The 24,550-nt window shown below is 43.9% G+C and overlaps 1 protein-coding gene and 1 pseudogene across 1 annotated transcript; both read left to right on the top strand.

Moving 5' to 3' along the window:
* The first annotated feature begins 470 nt into the window (after positions 1-470).
* On the top strand, positions 471-14,020 carry LOC115362659 (putative nuclease HARBI1; annotated as a pseudogene).
* Positions 14,021-20,404: 6,384 nt separating this feature from the next.
* LOC115362654 (uncharacterized) lies at positions 20,405-23,286 on the top strand. Its single transcript, XM_030056670.1, has 3 exons — positions 20,405-20,471; positions 21,223-21,628; positions 22,440-23,286. The coding sequence occupies exons 1-3, from the start codon at positions 20,405-20,407 to the stop codon at positions 23,284-23,286; spliced, it is 1,320 nt and encodes a 439-aa protein (XP_029912530.1).
* Positions 23,287-24,550: the final 1,264 nt, after the last annotated feature.

Genomic DNA, 24,550 nt, shown 5'->3' with positions numbered 1-24,550 from the left:
TGCCTGCTCACACATTGTCTGTACTGTTTTAGCAGTCAAAAAGAAAACCCACAGGCAAGGCACGGGTGGTGGGTCACCACAAGCTGACCTCACCCCAGCAGAGGACAGAGCCTTGGCCCAAAACAAAGGCAGGCCTGTGTTGGAGGGGATCCATGGGGGGACAGACACAACCATAGGTCCCTCCCAAGATGCCACCCGCTTCATACAAGGTACATTCTTCCATCTCTGCATGAGACATAACCACATTCATATCGAATTCATTTGGACTGTCTGACTTTGGTTTGCCTTGCAGTTTCTGGTACCAACGTCACACTGTTGGAGCCATTAACACCAGGGTCACCAACACCGGAAGACACCGGAAGATGCTGATCCAGTGAGTGCTCTGTAGGCCTGGCATGTGTCATCTACTAGCTTCACCATTTTGGGCCTACATGAAGGCCCAAAATGGTGTGTTCCTTCCTGCTCTAACAATGGCGTGCCCATTCTTCCAGGATGTGGTGGATGAGGAAGCACTCGTGCTCAGGAGAGCCTTCAGGCGAGAGAGGGTCTTCAGGGACCGGTTGGACCCACTGGCCTTCCCTGGTGACCACCTGTATGAAAGGTACAGGTTTTCTGCAGATGGCATCAGGTATCTGTGCAGACTGCTGGGTCCCAGGATCAAACACCGCACAGCACGGAGCCATGCACTGAGTGTGGAGCAGATGGTTTGTGTGGCCTTGCGCTTTTTTGCAAGTGAAGGCCTCCTGTACTCAGTGGGAGATGCAGAACAGCTGAACAAGGCCACAATTTGCCGCACAATACGGAGAGTGTATCTGGCTATTAAAGCACTATCAGATGTCTTCATCTGCTTCCCTGGCCACAGAAGACTCCGCGACATCAAAGAGGAGTTTTATAGGACTGCAGGTAAGAGAAACTACAAATTACAGGACAACTGTTAACAGTCATAGTAGGATACTCATTGCTTTGTGTTACAGGTTTCCTCAATGTCATTGGTGCATTGGACTGCACACACATAAAGATAAAAAATCCCCCTCAGGTGCCCATGAGGCGGATTTTGTGAACAGGAAATCCTTTCACAGCATTAATGTTCAGGTGAACATAACTTTTTGATATCAACAATTAATGAACACTGTACATTGATTGTGATGTGCGTTGATTGGTTAAATGGTCTTCATCTTATAATTTCAGATGGTTTGCAATGCTGACTGTCTGATCAGCAATGTTGTGGCAAAGTGGCCTGGCTCAGTCCATGACTCCCGAGTCTTTCAGACCTCTGGAATCTACCAGCGCCTATCACAAGGTGAGCCACACAACCTCTATTAGTAACCACTTTTTACATCATGGCTGTGTCAAGAATGTCACTCTATTTATGAGGTTGTGATGACGAGATTTTGTATTGACAGGTGAATTCTCTGGTGTGTTGCTGGGGGACAGGGGGTATACCTGCCAGCCTTTTCTCCTGACACCACAGAACCCCAGGGAGCACAGCAGGCCTACAGTCCTGCCCATGCCAGGACAAGGGCCAGGACTGAAATGACCTTTGGTCTCTTGAAGGCACGCTTTCTCTGTCTTCAGGACTTAAGGGTCAGCCCTTTGAGGGCCTGTGACATCACTGTGGCCTGTGCTGTCCTCCACAGTGTGGCCTGCCTGAGGAAGGAGAGGGCCCCCAGAGTGCCATCACACACAGACTGGGACAATCATGCATCTTCCCTGATGACGACAGTGGTCGGCTGCTCAGGGACCAATATGTGTTAAATTATTTTAGTTAACATGCATGCTTTAAATTTAAGTTAAATATGTCCTGCAGTGGCAGAGACGCATGCTGTGAATTTATGTTAAATATGGCCTGCATTGGCAGAGGATTTTTTTTTTTTTTTTCTTTTTTAAATTCAATTTAAATTGATTTGGCCTCTTATGCCGTTTGTGCTGTATACTGTGTGTATACAAGCTTGCTACTGCATCCAATCATTTGTCTGTTCATTTGTTGTGTATGGATTTGTCCTGCATTTATTTCAGTGTGCAGACATGCAGGGTGTATTACATACAGACCTTTGAATGTGTCTTTATTCTTGTGTTGTATAATATGCTTCGATTCCGTGCTTTCTATCTTTTAGAGTCACTGTGTGACTTCAGTTTTGAAAGGAGCTGATGGTTTACCTGCTTTGATTTATCCTTATTCAATAAAGGAGCATCATGTTACTCTTCGATGTGTATGTGTATTTATACACATACACTTATACACAATTTTATGTAAATTATCTAATGATTGCAACATCATCTAAAATCATCATTTATCAACAATGATTGAAATTAATATGCTCACAAATGTTTAAATAATGACAGTGGGTCTAGTTTCGACACCTTCCTAAAATAATCACCTATGTCATTTTTTGTCAAAAATGAGTTTTTTGCCTAAATCATCTCCTCTTGATGCTGGCCACCTCTGGTAAAATCGCCATCATCCTCAGTTGAACAGATCATGCCATTCTACCCCTTAAGTATAACTGCCTAAATCAAGAGTGTGCCAAAACTGCGACTTTGGTAGTTTTATTTTGCCTAAGTCAAAAGAAAATGTGACTTAGGCAATTTTACGTTATTTAGGCTATTTTAAGCATTTCAAGATGGCAGCGGTATCAAGAAGAAAGAAAAATTTCTCTGCCAGTGAAGTTATTTCAATGATCCAGGGCTCATCCTCAATTGGTAAGTGATAAGGTTTAGTATAACACTGGCATATAACATATTACAATTGCCTAAGTCAACAACGGCATGTTCAGAAATTTAAAAAAATTAAAATTTAAGTCATTTATTTCTGTTATGTTACATAATTGACTGACATTGTTTTTAGTATGTCAGTAGTCATCTTTTTTTTTTTTTTATATAACATTTTTGAGTGAAATTATCAATGAATATCATAGCTAATTTTTGGTGAATTTTTTTGTGTCTCTTGAAAAACCTGAAAAAAATGACTTAGGTCATTTTATTGATTATTTTAGGAAGGTGTCGATGTGATAACAATGTGTAGTGGGCAGTGGAATAACTATTAGTTTCTGTTTGTGGTGACTGCTGACTGGGATAAGGGATGAGATTAAATAGATCCTGGAACTTAGCCTGGTCTGGAGCAGGCTAGCTCCACAGAATAAATCTCCATGGTAACTAATGTCATAACATATCCCGCTATCCACTATCCCACTTTTGTGCAACCGGATCACGGATAAATTAATCCAGGATAACCCAGCTTAATCCCTTATCCTAGTTTTGTGCAACAGGCCCCAGGAAGAGCAGTCTCTGCTCTCCAGGTGAGTGAGAGCCAGATGAACAACATACTGTATGAGATGGCATCTGCACTGGACCTGTTCTTCCTGTGCGCGTACTGGTGGAGGTCAATGGTGGGGTCAAAATTCTGTTTTAGTTGTTCCTTAACCAGTCACTCTGCTGGGCAGTAGTTATTATAAACCTGCAGTGCATCTGGCAGGCTGCCACACACCACAGGCAGAGAGGGGACACAGCCAGGACACAGAGATTTCTTTTTTAACAGGGGGGATGAACCACTGGGAGCAAATACCTACCGTAAAAACTACATCTGTAGTCACGTCTCCACCAAATATTTTGTTGTGGCTTGTTCTTTGTTGTATTTTTAGCAGCACAGTTGCTACGGCATGATCATAGAAATATTACAGGAATATTATAGGAATACTACCGGCAGCATGATGTCTCTATGATCCTTTTAACATCTCTCTCAACTCCTCTAACCTTGCACTCTCTCTGATGGGGGATGGGAGCGAGGTGGCAGGTTAACAAGGGGGGTGCTGGTCATTTTGCTAAGAATGGGGAAGATACCCCCCCTCAAATAGCCTACTGCCTACAGTGTACCTTTAGTGTCAGACTGATAACCTCACTGCCCTCACCTCTGCTCCACTCACATTCACTGCCATTTTGCTGCTCTCTCTTTCACTAACTCAGCCACAGACATTACACACTACACTATTCTTAAAAGGCTACTCTTATAAAAAGTGGCAAGAAAATTTCACAGTTTCACTACAAGTATTCCAAAATATTTAGAATAGGTTAGTTAACTTGAGTAATCTAATGGAATACATTACAAATTACAATTTAGAACAAGCATTCAGTAATCTTTAGTGGAATACAATTTAAAGTGACCTTCAGAACACTGGTTATGGCTAAGGCAAAAAGTAGTTCTAAAAACAATGTCAAAAAGCAATGACACAGGAGTTAAACATGTTAAACAGTCAATTCTGTAGAAAACAAATACAGAACTCACCATTTACAGCTACATTCTTCATTCTTTCTGCAGAAGACATAGCCTTTCAGTGTGTCCTGTTGAGTTGCCACGTCTCACTAAGAAACCACTGTTATCACTTGACCTAGCAACGCCTGATCAAAGTCCGGAACTGTGAAGGAAAAATCTGAAAATGAAAAGTTCTTAAGACTGAGATTGTCTTTGTGAGTTTTATTCCAAGCTTTTGCAAAAGGGTCAGTGCAGTTTTTGATCAAACAGGCTAGCTGACAGACACACTCTAACTACAAACACCAAGTGTTCAGTGCATTTACAGATACAAAGGTCATACAGAGGCCAAGGTACATCAGACAGGAAAACAGGGGAAAACAGGAACTTGCTTCACAGTTCCTGTTTTTAACCACCAGCAGACAGAAACCAGACAGATACTGAAACTAAGAAAATAGCGTACTGAAACTTGAGATAGCACTTCTGCTGAGTTCTTGAGGTTATAAGGGTACAAAATCAAAGGGTAAAAAAATACAGCAGCATATTTGATCATACTTGAACTTCTAAAATGGGGGAAATAGAAACATGTAAAATTGGAGATTGTATTAATTAAGGAATTACAACCACAATAATGCTCAGTGTGTTTGTACCTGGTATGTTAAGTGTTGACTCTTGAAAATCTGTTCTCAGACTGACTTCATGGCACTCAGCTACATGTCAGCCTCACATGCTCATGATGAGCAGCTGCTGCTGACATCAGCATAAGTTGGGAAGTAAAACTTGCAAACTACACAAGTACATGCTATATGCATGTACAGTATATGTAGTGTTCACTCGCTGAGCATTTTCATGGTTGTAATTTCTAACAGAATCACAAATTTTCCATTTTGGCAGAATCAAAATATGCCAATTTTAGAAAATAATTTTGTCACAGAAGGAATCATGGCTATAACATGAGCCTGGTCTCAAAATGTGGCTAAAAATGAGACTTTTCATATACCACAATTTGTTGTAAGTAGCCACCTATCCCACATGGTGACATGACCCTTGAAAGTTTTCACGTTTTCTCTGATGCATTATGAGAAAACATGACACATCTAGGAAAACATTGCTTGTTTCTAGTACACTGTGTCATAGACATTAAACTGGTACAGTTTTGCTGTTGAAACTTTCATCTTTCCTAAGATACTGATGCTCAAAGTTAGTTATAGAAAAAATCATGTTGAAGAAAAACCCAATTTTGGCTTCAGATTGTGTCACCTAGGATGGATGCAAAATTGACTTGGTTGCAGTTTTTCAAAGCAATCAAGGATGTTTTTCAGCCCTTAAAATTTCATGTGACTACCTATATTAGAAATGACATTGTAAGCACTCAAAAGTGCTAGAAAAAAACCGACATGAATAAAAAAAGTGTGAAAGTTTGAGCTGCCCATATGTACTTTTAGGCCCAGTAACTATGAAAACATTCATAGTATGAATGTAAAATTTTTCATGGCTTCACTGAATATGCAAAAGATATTGTAGAAAATAATCTGCTGATTGTGAGGGCATCAGGTGGGAGGCACTTGTTGAATTTCCATTGAATGACCCAAGTATTAATTCAACTAAGATTCATCATACCACAAAAATGGAACTGATCACTGTTAGAGGAAAGAACAACAAATTGCACCTCTTAAGCCACAAAGACCCTGCTGTCTGAATGGGTGTCATGAATATCTGCGTGCCATCACTGATCCCCCAGTGGTGACACTAACTGTCCGTCAGCACGTCATGTGATTTCAACGCAGCTGAAGGGCAGTGTTCGGGGTACACCCCAGTGGTCTTCCTCAGGGTCTGTTTTGTGAACTTTGCCGCCTGCAGTTACTTGTTGAACTTGTTGATTGCTGTGGTTGTGTATGTCATGTGAGAAGCCCTCGAATGGTTTAGACTGGTCTGTAACTTCAGAATCATGTAACCCTGTAGGCATTTTTGAGGAAAAGCACTTTATCTGTTGTTTCTGTATGATTTTTTTGTGCTGAATCCATTTCTGCCATATGCCAAGCTGTAAAAGTTACCGTTTAGTCATAATTATTGATTAATTAGCATGATTATTGATTAGTCGCCCAAAGTTAGAAATGGCTATCAGTTTCCTATTTGTCAATATTCTATATATGATTGTTTGGTATCATTGTAAAGGGGACCTTCTCAGCTTTCATTTAAGCCCATGGGTGTCTCTTTCTGACAAACACAGAGGTCACATGACCTCCTTAAACCATAAATTAAACACATTTTCCCACATTTTTCGCCTAAACTATGTAGTTTCTTTTATCCCTGTGGGATCAAGGGATATCAAGGACCCAAAAGACAACAACCACAATACCTAATGGACTTTGAGAATTCAGGAAACGTATGATATACCCATACTATTTCTTTGTGAGAGTTTATTGTGAGCCTTAAAATAGCAGTAACTGACTCAGGCCCATTCACCTCCATTCATTCTCCAGCATTACATAAAAACAACCTCACCAATTGTTTACTGTAGATATAATGATATTATTACTAATACAAATGTAATAATAATCAAAGGCCAGGTAGACATTTTTCATCAATTTAATGAATTAGTAAAATTAACTGAACGTGGCCACTAATTACTGTATTTCACCAATTAATCTCCCGGCCGCAAATAGCCGCCTGGTTCTTTTAAACGCCTGGTAGTCCAGTCATTTTATGAAAAAACCTAGGACATATTGCAAGAGAAAAAAACTCAACTGATTTTGTATCCTCAGTTTGTCCTGAGTGAGGAGAAAAAAAGTCCCAAGAAATCCCATTAGTGGAAAGTTTAGAAAATCACCTCTATATGACCACATATTACCAAAAAACACTGTTTTTAACACACAGGGGAAAGGGGTTCCAAATTTTACTTTCAGATATCACTATAAAAATTCACAAGTTGATTACACACACAAAGACAAGAAAAAAAGTCGATTACAAGTTCTTTGAATTATTCTGTTTACACATGCATATCACACATTATCTGATTTGATATGCGCTAATAAGGAATATAAGGAATAAATGCCAGAGGAGACATTTAAACAGTGAATTAAATGGTTAATATATATATAGTAACGTTGAATTAAAAGGTTACTATCTAACAGTGAATTAAAAGGTTACTATATATATAGTGACCATTTAATTCACTGTTTAAATATCTGTTCTGGCATTTATTCCTTATATTCCTTATTAGCGCATATCAAATCAGATAATGTGTGATATGCATGTGTAAACAGAATAATTCAAAGAACTTGTAATCGACTTTTTTTCTTGTCTTTGTGTGTGTAATCAGCTTGTGAATTTTTATAGTGATATCTGAAAGTAAAATTTTGAACCCCTTTCCCCTGTGTGTTAAAAACTGTTTTTTGGTAATATGTGGTCATATAGAGGTGATTTTCTAAACTTTCCACCAATGGGATTTCTTTGGACTTTTTTTCTCCTCACTCAGGACAAACTGAGGATACAAAATCAGTTGAGTTTTTTTCTCTTGCAATTTGTCCTAGGTTTTTTCATAAAATGACTGGACTATATTTGCGGCCAGGAGATTAATTGGTGAAATACAGTAATTAGTGGCCACGTTCAGTTAATTTTACTAATTCATTAAATTGATGAAAAATGTCTACCTGTCCTTTGATTATTATTACATTTGTATTAGTAATAATATCATTATATCTACAGTAAACAATTGGTGAGGTTGATTTTACGTAATGCTGGAGAATGAATGGAGGTGAATGGGCCTGAGTCAGTTACTGCTATTTTAAGGCTCACAATAAACTCTCACAAAGAAATAGTATGGGTATATCATACATTTCCTGAATTCTCAAAGTCCATTAGGTATTGTGGTTGTTGTCTTTTGGGTCCTTGATATCCCTTGATCCCACAGGGATAAAAGAAACTACATAGTTTAGGCGAAAAATGTGGGAAAATGTGTTTAATTTATGGTTTAAGGAGGTCATGTGACCTCTGTGTTTGTCAGAAAGAGACACCCATGGGCTTAAATGAAAGCTGAGAAGGTCCCCTTTACAATGATACCAAACAATCATATATAGAATATTGACAAATAGGAAACTGATAGCCATTTCTAACTTTGGGCGACTAATCAATAATCATGCTAATTAATCAATAATTATGACTAAACGGTAACTTTTACAGCTTGGCATACGGCAGAAATGGATTCAGCACTAAAAAATCATATAGAAACAACAGATAAAGTGCTTTTCCTCAAAAATGCCTACCATGTTTTTTTCTAAGGGGCTTTTTCAATTTTCGGTCCTGACTAGTTCTGGAATCCTCTTGCAGTGGTTGATGTGAACCCAGGTGGGTCTCTCAGCGACCTTTACTGCTGTCTGTGTGGTGAGGAGAGCCTAGTGTGGGCCAGTCCATCATCTTGTTTTCCAGCCTTTCCGTCTATGGTCTTTGATGATTATCCAGTCACGTGGTTTTAGGTCATGCAGCTTCGTCTGAGCTGGTTGTGGCAGGGCGTCCTTCCCCTACTTGTAAGTGTCCAAGAGTGTACAAGATAGGTTTGCACAGGAACACAACATTTCGGGCCCTATCTTGCGCCAGACTCCCTAAACCTGCTATTTGCGGATTTAGGATTTAGGAAGAGGCGTTCCCCCATAAAAGTTGCTATCTTGTGCACCTCCCGCTATCCGCAAAACACCTCCGCTACCCGCTATATTATGGATAGGCGTATTTTGGGCGTTACGCCAGGTAAACCAATCAGTGTGCCAGGTGCCATTGCCTTTAAGGGCAGGATGCGCTATCCTAAATCCTAAATCCTAAACCCGCGATGGAGAGAGGGAGGTAGATTTTCTCAGGGCCTCTACTGAGGCTAAAGCAAGGTGGCTTTATATACATATTATATATTATATTATAGGCGAGTTAATTCGGGAGGTGGAGCCACATGTGTCCAAGTGGACGTGTCACAAGGTTGTACTGATTGAGTAAAATCCCCGGGTCACACACCACACACAAGAGGCAGAGGTGGAACTATGTGTAAACTAATTTATTGACAAGGAAGATTGGGCAAATAAAATATTAAAATAATAATAAAAATATAGCACAGCTGCTGGCTTATGATAAAACAATAAAATGTGCCTGCGTAAGTGTCCAATTAAAACAGTCTTTCCTCTAAACACTCTATATGAGTAATATACTCAGTCCATTCCGGCGGCGTCCCGGTATCAGTCCGACCGTGTGTGTGGCGAGGCTCCGTCGGGGCGCGCATTGAAGCCGCCTGGGCGCGCTCTCCTAACAGCCCAAACTTTAGGGATAGCGGATAGCGGGTGGTGTGTGCGCAAGATAGCAACTTTAGGGATAGCGCATGAAACACGCCCACGGACACACCTCCAGGCGCAAATGACGGAGTCGGCATAAGGATAGCGGGTAGCGGGTGGCGCAAGATACCGTTCAGGGATAGCGGAAGCTCCTAAATCCGCAATTTGCGGGTAGCGGGTAGTGGCAGCGGATAGCGGGTGGCACAAGATAGGGCCCTTCATCTTCACAAAGCCCTGTGGAAGGTAGTTGGTGTTTTACTGGTTGTATACCTGAGTTCAAAGGTCTGCCAAGTAGGATTTCAAATTGACTTTAGAAAAGGTCAGCCATGCATTCATCACTTCCAGACTTGACTACTGCAATGCACTTTATTCTGCTATAAGCAAGCGAAACATCCAAAGACTGCAACTGATTCAGAACGCTGCCACCAGGCTTTGAACTCGCCTGCCTGTGAGTTTTAGAATTGATTTTAAGATTTTACTGCTTGTTTTTAAAGCCTTGAACGATCAGGCTCCTGCCTATATTAGTGAACTGCTAATTCCATATGAGCCTGACCGCTGCCTGAGATCTTCCAGCAGGGCCCTACTAGCCGTTCCTAGGGCCTGGCTCATCACTACAGGGGACCGAGCCTTTGCTGTCCGGGCCCCTAAGCTGTGGAACTCCCTGCCTGGAGATCTCAGGCAGGCTAACTCAGTTTCTTCTTTTAAATCTCTTCTTCAGACTCATTTTTATCGCATGGCCTTTTATTAACCAGTGGTTTTTAATGTAACTTGTAGTATGTTTTTATTATTGTATGGGATCTTTTAATAGCTTGTTTTATCATTGTTTTATGTATTTGTATTATGTTTTATTGCTGTATGGGATCTTTTCATAGCTTGTTCTATCATTGTTTTATGTGTATTTATTTGTTATTTGTTTTTATTGGAAAGCACCTTGTAACCTTGGTTTGGAAATATGCTATATAAATAAAGTTATTATCATTATTATTATTATTTTTAGTCCTGACCCCTGCTTTCATTTGTATTAAGACTGGGGAAATGCCTTTGTCCATGACAGCCCTGTAGCTACACAACATTTAGCCAATTTGTGTGCCATTTTCACATTCCACCACTAGCAGGAAGTCACCTACTTGTTGGAGTGCTCGGTTGACAAATGGAGTGCCATTCTCACAACTGATTTTTTTAGGAATTCCCCATCAAGGAACAATTTCAATGAGCAGTGCTTTTGCACCTCTGTGTGAGTCTTGTTTGCTCGAGGGGAAAGCTTCAACCCATTTTGGAAACATGTCCACAATTATCAAACAATATTTCTTAGCCTCACTCAGCGTTAAAATATTTGTTAGCAGTTACCAGTGTCATTGAATGGCAGAGAACATTCCCTCTTTTGACATATTGGGCTCTAGTTTCCCAGCGTAGCGCAGGGTGGCGCAGTGAGGTGAACCCACCGCAGAGCTAGTTTCGAGCAGCGCAACCTGAGGTGCGCTCAGTTTGGTAGTTTGGCAGATCGATGTGCGCTGAGATGGGAGTGGCGGCACAGCAAGGGGAGGTGCTGACAGATTCAGCTTGGCGTAGTGACAGTTTTGTGCCAAAAGGCTTCGCCGAGGTGCACTCAAAGCTCGCCATCTGAAACCAGGTCTACTGTCAGCGCAGGCGGAGCGCAGCCGGTGTAGTGGAAGTTTGGCTGACCGGCGCGCAGTGCGCACACATCACCAAAACCTCACAGGCAGGTTTCCAGATTGTCTGGCACATTAACAATGCAATAAATACCCACAAAACCACTATTCAATGCTACTGTCTCAATCAGCACATAAATTTATCTCCATATTGAAGGTCCCGTCACATCTGATGTCAGATCAAAGGAGATGGGCACCGTTCGGCATGCGTAATGGAAACCCAACCTGATCACCTGTCAGTCAAACAATAGGGAGTTTAAGCAACGGCGGATTGTGCGGCGGCTACAGCAACCGTAAATCGATCTCTCCCGATGCTCTTGCCGTAGCCGTCAAATCCACAGTAGTCATTAAGCAAACTGCCGCGACAGCTGTCAGATCGGACGGATCGTCAGCTGAGCGCTCACCACGTGACAGTATGAGAGTATAAAAAGAGGGAGGTGGGATACCTCATCCTTTCCACGATGTCGCTCAAAAGAGCCAGGGAGGAGCTGCTTCATGCACTTGATGATAAAAGTTTTTACTCCTTTATGATACTGAAAGAAGTGTGCATTTCGGACAATAATTGAAAGATTTAATTAACTGACAATTAAGCTCACATCTGATTGGAGTGTGAAGGGATAGTTCAGTGCATGACCTGCATGACGTGCAAGAACACATTTAATTTCAGAAATACGAGGAAAACTATTTAATTGACTCACCTGTACCAGGCGTTGTAGCAACTGGCACTGCTCATGTTAACTACCCAGTTCTTCTTCCATATATATAAATATTCCACACAAATCGAAAATGTAAAATGCATCAGTTCCTTGCCAGACACTGGGCGTTAAGAACAGCAAATGTAAAAGCTTTCATGAACCGGGTTTTGTTTTAATCTCTAGTGTGTTGTTGCATCAGTAAGTGATGGAGTCGAAAGTTGCAAAACAAACATGTAGGCTATTTATATGAATATGGCGAGGATTATCCTTTGAGGTAAAAACATTCATTAAAAATGGGGGCTCCACAGTTAAATTTATATTTACATAATCATATTGCTTGTAAAAATCAATAACTTTAACAGACGGTGACAGAGCTGGAAAAAGAGAGATGCGAGGCAGGCAGGTAATGGAAAGACGGGAATGAGGAAGACGAATGTAAGGATAGATGCATGGATGGATGGATGTATGGATGGACAGATGGATGGTAGGTAGCTCTAGCAACATTCCAGCAGCCAAGACTGGCCTCATTGTCCTGTGTGTGTGTTGCGGCTGCTCTCTTCCTCCATGTCAATTGTGTAAATGTTCATTGCGCCTTCACGCAGCGCATTTTAAAGGCGAGGACAGGGGCTCATTTGATTGGTTTAAACTGAATCAGCTGTGTCAAACCCACTACACGCCTTCTCTCCTCCCATGCGCCGGTAGGAGGGATGGCGGAGTACTTGCACCAGCGCGCCTGCAAAATCCACCTGGTCACACCCAGTTGGCAAAGCACAACTGCGCTGCGCCCCCACCTCGCCTGGTCTGCGAAACTAGAGCCCCTGGTGTTATTCCATCTGTGTTCCTGGCTCTTCTCCAAAGAGTAGGTGCATTATTTACAAGGATGCAGCCACTCACTTTTTTTTATTGAGTTTCAGTATTTTCATGACAATTTATGCATTTTCACTTAACTTGAAGATGATCCACTGACCCACTGCACACTTACTTTTTTCAACCTATAGTACAGGCCAAAAGTTTGGACACACCTTCTCATTCAATGCGTTTTCTTTATTTTCATGACTATTTACATTGGAGATTCTCACTGAAGGAATCACAACTATGAATGAACACATGTGGAGTTATGTACTTAACAAAAAAAGGTGAAAGTTTTATATTCTAGTTTCTTCAAAATAGCCACCCTTTGCTCTGATTACTGCTTTGCACACTCTTGGCATTCTCTCCATGAGCTTCAAGAGGTAGTCACCTGAAATGGTTTTCACTTCACAGGTGTGCCTTATCAGGGTTAATTAGTGGAATTTCTTGCTTTATCAATGGGGTTGGGACCATCAGTTGTGTTGTGCAGAAGTCAGGTTACTACACAGCCGACAGCCCTATTGTTCCTGAGTTTGCACCCCATAACAAAGCACTCAGTAAGTTTGCACCCAGTAAATTTGCAGCACAATTTTCAAACAAGTGATGTCACTGGAGCAAAAACTTACTCTCACCATCCCCGTCATCCTTTACTGACAGATGTCAATCTGACAATATATGGCAGATAATTCAATTAAGGCTTTCAATATGTAAAATTACTTGGTGCATTCTTATCTTGTTTGCCATGTTCAGAGTAATAAAACATTTTCTTTTGAAAGGACCTGTCTGTCATCAGGTCATCAACATCGACACCTTGATGCAGATGATTCCTAAAATGCTTGAAGATCAGCAGTATGTCCTGACCTACAGGTTCAGCCAGGATCATTTGGAGCTGTTATTTAACTCAATCAGAGCATCAGGTTTGACAGTTTCACAGTTTATAGTATTTTAAAAATTAAAATAAGAACCTGAAAAGTTATACAAATATATGTATCATGTGTGTGTGTTTCCCTTTAAGGCGGCTGGAACAACAACGCCACAGCTGGCCAGTTCCAGACCATCTTCTGCAGACTGATGGCACGGTGTGGGGTCAAGCCTGTTCAGTCTGCCAACGTGACAGGGCAGGATGCCACCTCCATCTTATGTGCCGATCACTATGCCAAAGTGTCCTTACATGCTGCTGAGATGTCCTCCATCGATGCTGCTGAAGAGCTTCCATCCCCGTTCGTTAAAGAGCATATTGCAAGACGCCAGTGAATCAATGTGTAGGAAAATGATGTAGAAAATGAATTTTCATTGAAATAGGCATATATATTCAGGATGCACCGAAATTTCGGTAACCGAAAAATTTCGGCCGCAAATAGCAAAAAAAAAAAACACTTTCGGTTTTAGGTGGAACAAGTGAAAAGCAAAGCCGAAAATAGCGGCGTGTTTTGATGAAGCAATCAGTGAGCGACAGTGACAACAATCAAGATGTCGGCAGTGTGTCAGTATTTCACAGTGTCGAAGAATGACAGAAGAAAGGCCATTTGCCAAGCGTGTTCTGCTGAAGTATCTAGAGGGGGTTTGTCGCGCAATTGCCCCCGATGTGCACGTCATTGCGTTGAAATACGACAACAGGCATGTTCCAACGTCATCATAGATCAATATACATTGATCATGTCTTCCTTTTAACTAAAAGACGTTTTTGTTCCTTTTAATCAGACATGGGATGTTTATTTACCTTGACAGTTTCGGAGGTAACTTCCTCCTTCTTCAGAAAGGTCCAACTGACAGCTGGAGTGGCACCTGTCAGATCCAGCAGACCAGACCTGACCAGGTGCCATGGCTGGTGTCGGCCAGCACCAGGTCTGCTGGATCTGACCAATGCTCCATGCACACAGACTGCTGTACTTTCATTATAAACCGACTTTTGTTTATACGCGGTTGCAGCAGCACAACAGACAATGACACAGACAACATGGTTGATTATTGATTGCGTGACGCGGCCATTCGCCGGTAATCGTGCTGCGCTCATTAAACCTTGATGAGAACCACCGTCGTGATACCACTTAACTTTGACTGGAGCTTTAGGTTTTGTTGAGCCTGATAGTGAACACAAAGCCTGGGGATGTTGAGCCTCCTTCGTAGTACAGCCTTCAGCTGGCGGCCGCTATAAGAGCGAAGTGAAACGAGCGAATTTGTAAACAATCCAATCCAATCCACTTTATTTATAAAGCACAATTTTAACAAACAAGGTTTTCCGAAGTGCTGCACAACAAGATAAAACACCACAAGATAACACAATACACAATAGGATAACACGATAAAATAAGATCAAATAAAATAAGATTAAATAATAATAAAATAAAAGATCATATAAAATAATAAAATAAAAGAATAATACAATTATAATTTAAATAAAATAATGTAAAATGCACCGCTCGCACAGCATAAAAAGATAAAACATGCACACAAAAAATCATAAATCCTCCATGGTATCAAAAAAAAAACAAAAAAAGCATGGAGGGTGCAATCAGCAGTGACGCCGCAAAAAAGAAAAAGTTCTCATGTGAATATAATATTTTATATAAGATGGCCTTCAGAAATGAAGGAAATAAGCAGATAGGCAATGCATATTTGTTTGTTTTTTTAACTCTTGGCAAGCTCATCAATGCCTTTTGTGGGAGTAGATAATTTTTTTTATGCTGTTTTTACGACTCCTCAAAAATACCAAGCAAAAAACATTAAAAAAAAAAAGTCCCAAAGCTGCGATTGTGAGAAACATGATGCATCGCTGTTGACAACCAAACAAAGGGCTGTCCCATTCCCTTTTTATAGTACTTCAGCCCCTTGCAGCCTCACACACTCAGTCACTTCCCAGGTGCAGCTACTTAAGTCAGTGAGGGCTCAGGGCTTAGGGAGGAGATTGAGATTCAGCCACATACTTATACTTTTTACTTTTAGTATGTACTGCAGCTGCCCTTACAAAGTATGTAGTTTAGTATGAAATATGCAGGTGTATGCATACTACTGGGACACACTACATACATCGTCCCTAAAGTCCAGCCCTCTCGCTCACTTCCGCCGCCGTCTGTAGTGCCACATTTGAATGTTGTTGTCAAAATGCCGGTGCTGTTTCACACTGCACTGTCGTCTGTCATATTTCTGATCTTCTGTCTTCCTGTCGTGTCTGCTGTCACTGAGCGAGGTTTGTGCGATATGTGTGTTTTGTTGTCGTCCGTATGTGGGCGTGGCTTGTACACGCAACTCAGTCAGTGCAACGTAACGTCCGCTGCGCAAAGGATTGTGGGTCAGAATGGCCAGAGCAGCATGCTGAAATCCATACTGCGAAATCTGACCGGATGTAGTAGAACATCCAGGTAGTCTTTGCATACTGCATCTGACATACTATGTATTGGGACAGACTAAATCTTTTTTTTCCCTACTAAATAGTATGGTAGTATGAGTACTGGAACGCAGGGCTCATGTTGGCTGCACATACAGGTCCGTGAGCAGCGGTGACATCACCTGCTGTTAGATGTCAAACCCCAGCGAAAGTTCCACTGTGTTTAAGGTTGAGAAATGCCTGGGAAAATGTAGCTTCTGCGGACGCTACCGCGCTATTTGATCAGTAAAATAGTTTCACTACATAAAAGCTATTTGGTTTAGAAAACAGCCAGGTTACGACCACGCTACGGACAAATGAAGTTAAACTAGTAACATCGCTATTTGTAACACCGCTACTGCCCAACACTGCTCACACACACACACACACACACCCACACACACACACACACACACACACACACACACACACCACCAGAGTACAGGCTGTTACTTTTCCCATTTGACAGCGCTGTTTATTGTTTTTGATGGTTTAATCGGACTTACACCTTCACCAAGCCTCTGGCTCGTGCATCTGATCTGTCCTGCCCACCTGTTTCAGACCTGCGCTCTGATTAGCTGAAGGGCTGCAACATCATTAACCCTTATTGACATGGGTGACAGCAACTATGTCACAGCTTGTCATTTGCAACAATCATGTTGTTCGAACGGTGACGTCACAGCAGGTCTGTGACGTCACAGTCACAGCAGGTCACAGCTGTTGTGACATCACAGTCACAGCAGGTCACAGCTGCTGTGACATCACAGTCACAGCAGGTCACAGCTGCTGTGACATCACAGTCACAGCAGGTCACAGCTGCTGTGACTGTTACAGATGTCAGATGGGTGATGTCACCTGGTGCACACAGCTTGTCGTTTGCAACAATCATGTTGTTCGAATGGTGACGTCACAGCAGGTCACAGCTGCTGTGACTGTTACAGTCACAACTGGCGTCACAGTGATGATGTCACATGGGTGATGTCCCCTGCTGCACAGAGGGTTTATAAGAGACAGAGAACAGATCTTGCCCCCCACCCTTGACTAGCCACAAACCGTCAAAACCTAGCTGAAACATGCAGAAATCACATGCACCGTCCCAGATGAAAATTCACTGGATAGAACGTGCAAAGGAACAAGAAGAGAGAGAAAAAGAGACCAACATGATCCAGGAAGACCCACTCAGAGACACCAAAACTCTCCAGAAGCAGGAATCTGAGCAGAGGCATGAACTAGAACAAGAACTGATGGAACACAAAATGTCCCAAGAAAACACCAAAAGGTCCCCAGAGCAGGCATCTGAGTGGAGGGGCGAACAATGCCAAGAGCCCAAACCCAAGGGCCCAGAACCCTGGACCAATTTCCATCAGTCCAGGCAATTCTGGATCATGAAGCAGAAAAATGAGAAATCCTGCATGGAGAATTTGTCCCCCAGCACCAGTGAGCCACCAGGCAAGATCAAGCCGTGGGAAGATCTCCACCAAGAGCTGGAACAGCTGAAACAGAAGCTGAGGGCCAGCGAGGCAGAACATATGGATCTCCGCAACAAATTGGAAGCCAGCGAGGCAGAAAGTAAGGATCTCCTCAACAAACTGGAAGCCAGCAGGACAGAAAAATAAGGATCTCTGCAACAAATTGGAAGCCAGCGAGGCAGAAAATAAGGATCTCCTCAATAGTCTGGAAGCAAGTGAGGCACAAAAGAATCATCTCAAAATTCTCATTAATGAAAAGGACGAAGTCTGTAGAGCAGAGGAGGAAAGAATTTCCCAAGAGGAGTTGCAAGCCTGTCCTCAAGAAACAGAGGAGCCGACCTGTGACAACACGGAAGAAGAAGAAGATGAAGGGAGCTGTGGTCAAAAAGCCAGATTCAAGAAAAAGCCTTCAAGGATGAGGAGATTCTTGACTCAGTTTTTTTCTGCACCAGCGAGGCAGGAGTCTGGACACGAAGAAAATGAAAGATCCAAAATTGTCATCAATGAAAAGGACAAGAAAACCAAAGGGCTTGACGCCCAGAATGAGAATGAAAAGCTAACAGACACGATACAGCAACCAGCATCGAACGCTGAATGTCTGGACGAAGTCTGTAGAGCCGAAGAGGAAAGAATTTCCCAAGAGGAGTTGCAAGCCTGTCCTCGAGAAACAGAGGAGCCGACCTGTGACAACACGGGAGAAGAAGAAGATGGAGGGAGCTGTGGTCAAGAAGCCAGATTAAAAAAAAAGCCTTCAACAATGAGGAGATTCTTGACTCAGTTTTTCTCTGCACCAGCGAGGCAGGAGCCTGGACACGAAGAAAATGAACAACAAATGGACAAGAATACCAAAGGGCTTGACGCCCAAAATGAGAATGAAGAGCTAACAGACACGATACAGCAACCAGCATCGAACGCTGAATGTCTGGATGAAGTCTGTAGAGCCAAAGAGGAAAGAATTTCCCAAGAGGAGTTGCAAGCCTGTCCTCGAGAAACAGAGGAGCCGACCTGTGACAACAGGAAAGAAGAAGAAGATGGAGGGAGCTGTGGTCAAGAAGCCAGATTCAAGAAAAAGCCTTCAACAATGAGGAGATTCTTGACTCAGTTTTTCTCTGCACCAGCGAGGCAGGAGCCTGGACACGAAGAAAATGAACAACAAATGGACAAGAAAACCAAAGGGCTTGAAGCCCAGAATGAGAATGAAGAGCTAACAGACACGATACAGCAACCAGCATCGAACACTGAATGTCTGGACGAAGTCTGTAGAGCCGAAGAGGAAAGATTTTCCCAAGAGGAGTTGCAAGCCTGTCCTCGAGAAACAGAGGAGACGACCTGTGAATACAGGAAAGAAGAAGATGATGAAGGGAGCTGTGGTCAAGAAGCCAGATTCAAGAAAAAGCCTTCAAGGATGAGAAGATTCTTGACTCAGTTTTTCTCTGCACCAGCGAGGCAGGAGCCTGGACACGAAGAAAATGAAAGATCCAAAATTGTGATCAATGGAATGGACCAGAATACCAAAGGGCTTGACGCCCAAAATGAGAATGAATTGCCAACAGACACGATACAGCAACCAGCATCGAACACTGAATGTCTGGACGAAGTCTGTAGAGCCGAAGAGGAAAGAATTTCCCAAGAGGAGCTGCAAGCCTGTCCTCTAGAAACAGAGGACACGACCTGTGACAACAGGAAAGAAGAAGAAATTGGAGGGAGCTGTGGTCAAGAAGCCAGATTCAAGAAAAAGCCTTCAAGGATGAGGAGATTCTTGACTCAGTTGTTCTCTGCACCAGCGAGGCAGGAGCCTGGACACGAAGAAAATTAACAACAAATGGACAAGAAAACCAAAGGGCTTGAAGCCCAGAATGAGAATGAAGAGCTAACAGACACGATAAAGCAACCAGCATTGAACACTGAATGTCTGGACGAAGTCTGTAGAGCCGAAGAGGAAAGATTTTCCCAAGAGGAGTTGCAAGCCTGTCCTCGAGAAACAGAGGAGACGACCTGTGAATACAGGAAAGAAGAAGATGATGAAGGGAGCTGTGGTCAAGAAGCCAGATTCAAGAAAAAGCCTTCAAGGATGAGGAGATTCTTGACTCAGTTTTTCTCTGCACCAGCGAGGCAGGAGCTTGGATACGAAGAAAATGAAAGATCCAAAATTGTCATCAATGAAAAGGACAAGAAAACCAAAGGGCTTGACGCCCAGAATGAGAATGAAGAGCTAACAGGCACGATACAGCAACCAGCATTGAACACTGAATGTCTGGACGAAGTCTGTAGAGCCGAAGAGGAAAGAATTTCCCAAGAGGAGTTGCAAGCCTGTCCTCGAGAAACAGAGGAGCCGACCTGTGACATCAGTTCTTGTTCTAGTTCATTCCTCTGCTCAGATTCCTGCTTCTGGAGAGTTTCGGTGTCTCTGAGTGGGTCTTCCTGGATCATGTTGGTCTCTTTTTCTCTCTCTTCTTGTTCCTTTGCACGTTCTTTCCAGTGAATTTTCATCTGGGACGGTGCATGTGATTTCTGCATGTTTCAGCTAGGTGTTGGCGGTTAGTGGCTAGTCAAGGGTGGGGGGCAAGATCTGCTCTCTGTCTGTCTCTTATTTGAAGCTTTCTAGCGTAGTTTCAGGAGCGGGACCACACCACAACCACACCTCTTCCTGCATGCATAAATTCTCCTAAACCCTTCCTCCCCTGCCACTCTCGTACTCTGCTCGAGAACAGAGACCCGGCAACTCCGTGCCACAAAATTCGAAGTAAGATACACCTTAAAAGCGCTCAATAACGTTAATCGGTAAGCCACTTACCGTACTTCAACATGGATTTCGTCTTCTATCCCCCTTCGGATGACGACTTCTTCGGCCAGGATCATGAAGAAGCCCAGAGTTTGTACCAGCCTTCCTCCACGGCTCCACCAAACGAAAGACATCCCTCCGTTGCTTCGGTGCCCGAGACCCCGCTTTCCGCCATCTAACACCCGGTCAGAAACACAGTGAGTCCAGCCAACACAATCTCTTCCGTAGTCTGCATTCCGCCCGGTTCATCTCTGCTAAATATACAAAAATATTCCAGTTCATCATCATCGGACGATTCCTCCACACTCCCAAGCCTCCCTCCTTCAGTAAAGAGAGGCCGAAGCAAAACAAGATATGGCCATCATCACTGCCGCAGCCGCCGCCATTCTCCCACTCCTTCGCCTCCGAAAACATCTCAAATTCCCCGCCATCATGACAACAATCCCGGCGTCACAACACGTAGCAAGTCAAATCGCTACCACGCTCCAGCAAGGTCCCCCGACAGCCAGCTTCCCTCAAAAATCTCCGAATGGACAGTAGCCGCTCTTCAAAAAACATTGAAACATAAAGGAATCAAATTTCATAGAACTGACAATAAAGCAAGACTTTTTAACATTCTGATGTCAGCTCGCCGCCATACCAGCCGCCTTCCGGATGACGTCACCACGCCCACTACGTCATCACGTCCTAACGTTACAACCCCCGCCGCAGTTAAAGGAACAGTTCACAAACACTCCCTAGCTCAAAGTCAGCAGGAAGACGCACCTCAGAAGAGAAAGTACATGGCAGCTAAAACAAAAAACAGACAGCCTCCTCCCTTATCCAGTGCTGATTACCACAGGACAGCTCCATTCCAGCAACCGCTTCCTCAAGCACAGGCTCAATGCACCGGGATGCCTGCGCCCTCTGCAGCCCAAGTCCAGCAACAGCAACAGATTTATCCAGCACAGGCTTATGGCACCGGGATGCCAGCGCCCTCTGCAGCCCAAGTCCAGCAACAGCAACAGATTAATCCAGCACAGGCTCATGGCACCAGGATGCCAGCGCCCCCTGCAGCCCAAGTCCAGCTCTAGCAACAGTTTCATCCAACACAGGCTCATGGCACCAGGATGCCAGCGCCCTCTGCAAACCCATTCCAGCATCAGCTTCCTCCAGCCCAGGCTTCCAGCACCGGGATGCCAGCGCCTCCCGCAGCACTATTCCAACAACAGGTTCTTCCAGCCCAGGCGTCTGGCACGGGGATGCCAGTGCCTCCTGCAGCACTATTTCAACAACAACAACAGTTTCCTTCAGCCCAGGCTTCTGGCACCCGGATGCCAGCGCCTCCTGCAGCACCGTTCCAACAACAGCAACAGCTTCCTCCAGCCCAGGCTTCTGGCACCGGGATGCCAGCACCTCCTGCAGACATATTCCACCAACAGCAGCAGTTTGCACCTTTTGGGACTTCTGGCACCGAGATGCCAGCAACCAGTTTCTCCCTCCTTCCCTCAGGCCTCCCTCCTCAACCTACAACAGCTCATCAAGCTCACAGCTTTACCTTGTCTACTGCCCGTCCTCCTATTCGCCATCCAAGTTTACTCATATCTCGCCCCTCTCCCGTTCCCACTAACCTCCGTAAACAAATTATAGATGGTAATTACATAGATCTCGCCCTCCTTATTTTGCCTTCCCTCCATCAACCTCCAATTGACAGAATTCTGGAGGGGCCTGAGGGAAACCTTCTCTTGAAAGACAGACTCCCCACCCGCTCCAGAGAACTCACCCCGACAGAGTTCGCTTATGCTTTTTCTCTCTTCCGAGATGTCATCTGCTCACAATTCCCTAACCGTCGTCAGGAAATGGATGAATACCTGGCCATCATTCTAAATATGGCCCTTCGTTTCGGAAGCAATGGCTTCTATCAATACCACGTACATTTCGCTTCCGAAGCAGCAGCCCGACTCCATCAATTTAATGAAAACACATACTGGGGCACACTGGACAATGAAATCTACTGCCGCATCTTCGCCGCCCGTGCAGCCCTTTCATGCTCTCTGTGTGGAGCACCCTCCCACCCAGCCTCCTCCTCATAATTTCGCCTCCCTCATCACCACCAGCTTCAGGTCTGGCCACACTCACTACAGTCTTCTCTGACTTAGGAGTGCCTCTGTCTGCAGAGAAGACAGAGGGTCCCTCCACATCCATGGAATTTCTCGGCATCACCCTAGACACAAACCTGATACAAGCTTCTCTGCCAGTCGAGAAGCTCAATCGAATCAGTCTCTTAATTTCAAACTTCCTTCTCGCCCCTCACTGCACCAAACGTCAACTTCTCTCCCTCCTAGGCCACCTCAACTTTGCTATTCGTATCATCCCCCAGGGGAAAGCATTTATCTCCCACCTGCTATCCATCGCCACTTCCGTTCCATCCCTGCTGGATTTCATCTCCCTCGATAGTTCCTGTCGGGCCGAACTCCGTCTGTGGCTCAATCTCCTCTCAAATTGGAACGGGATTACCTTCTTTTACGACGACCACATGACACACTCTCATGATATCAATCTCTTTACCGACGCCGCTCCTTCTGCCGGTTTTGGGGGTTTCTATGATCCATCCTCTGCCATCCTCTGGGGTCATGAATGGTCTCGCAAATCCATCCTCCTTTACTCTGATAACCAGGCAGTCGTGGACATCATCAACAAAGGTCGATCCAATTCCCCATCCATCATGCCGTTCATGCGCCGTCTAACCTGGCACTCTGTCACTTACCAGTACATCCTACGAGCTGCTCACGTTCCCGGCCACTTCAATGCCATTGCTGACTCTCTCTCCCGTTTCTCTTTTCAGAAGTTCAGAAGCTTGGTCCCGCATGCAGACAACTACCCAACACCGGTCCCTCCATATTCGGCTCTGATATTCAACCTGTAAACTCCGCCTTAATTCCACTTATCATCGAATCCAGGAACTCTATTATCAACAGCCTGTCACATTCCACTCTGTCATCCTATTGGACTGCTTGGAAGTGCTTCCATCGCTTCCACAATCATTACAACTTAATCTTTCCATCCTTCGACCTCATTACCCTGACCAGTTTCATCTCTTATGCCCACTCTTCATTGGCCATCAGAACCCTCACCATTAAAGTATATCTCAGCGGCATAAGCTTCTTCTCCAAGCTCCTTACCGGCTCACCAGGCCTAGCTTCCAATCATCCTCAAATAACATCCCTCCTCCGAGGCCTCCAACGCTAGGAGCCAGCTCTAAACCCTCGGCGTCTTCCTCTTACTGCCGACCTCTTATCTGTCTGTATCCAGACCATCCGATCTGGATATAATTCTCCTACTGTGGCCCTTACCCTGGAAACCATGTTCCTGCTCGCTTTTTTCGGATTCCTAAGATGCTCAGAATTCACCGCCTCCTCTTTACACTTCGACCCTCGCCGCCATGCTTGCGTCTCTGATTTATCATATTTCTCAGACGACACCATAGTGTTCTACCTTAAGCAAACAAAAACCAACCAATCCAGACAACCAACACCAGTCTTTTTTTTTCAAAATCCAGTCACCCCTGAAACCTTTCGAATCCATTTCAAATTACCTGGAATCACGCAAAGCCCAGAGCCTTTCACCATCAGATTCCCTATTTGTCTCCGAATCCGGTCATGTAGCCACTCGCTTCTGGTTTCACCAGCACTTCCGCAAAATCGTTGCCACATCTGGCATATCTCCCCTCCACTATTCAGGACACTCTTTCCGCATCGGAGCAGCCGCCTCAGCCTCCCGCAACGGCATCCCTGAACACTTAATCCAAATCATGGGCCGCTGGTCATCTCAAGCATATCATCGCTACATTCGTTCAGATCTCAAAGACCTTAGATCTGCCCAGTCTTGTCTCAAGTAATGAAGCTTTTTGGGGGTTCGTCGTGCCCGGGAGCTACGGCAGATTTCCCATGAAGCTTCCCCACCCGCAGACGATCGGCAACGATGCTCAATCAAGCCAACTACTCACCCATATTCATGTTAATAAATCGTTCAAACGTATCTTGTTGTTGGTGTGGTCCTTGCTCGTGAATTGAAGCTTTCTAGCGTAGTTTCAGGAGCGGGACCACACCACAACCACACCTCTTCCTGCATGCATAAATTCTCCTAAACCATTCCTCCCCTGCCACTCTCGTACTCTGCACCCTCCCTCC

The sequence above is a fragment of the Myripristis murdjan genome, chromosome 1 (assembly GCF_902150065.1).
Source record: "Myripristis murdjan chromosome 1, fMyrMur1.1, whole genome shotgun sequence".
Classification (NCBI taxonomy): domain Eukaryota; kingdom Metazoa; phylum Chordata; class Actinopteri; order Holocentriformes; family Holocentridae; genus Myripristis; species Myripristis murdjan.
Note: the sequence above shows the minus strand (reverse complement) of the source record. Positions and strands in the feature narration are given on the sequence as shown.

What these genes read in the sequence shown, in the direction of transcription:
- LOC115362654 (XM_030056670.1), top strand. Translation starts at nt 20,405, where the DNA reads ATGGATTTCGTCTTCTATCCCCCTTCGGATGACGACTTCTTCGGCCAG. An exon ending in GGATCATGAAGAAGCCCAGA is followed by an intron (nt 20,472 to 21,222) that starts GTTTGTACCAGC and finishes TGATTACCACAG; the next exon opens with GACAGCTCCATTCCAGCAAC. An exon ending in CGTCTGGCACGGGGATGCCA is followed by an intron (nt 21,629 to 22,439) that starts GTGCCTCCTGCA and finishes CCTCCCACCCAG; the next exon opens with CCTCCTCCTCATAATTTCGC.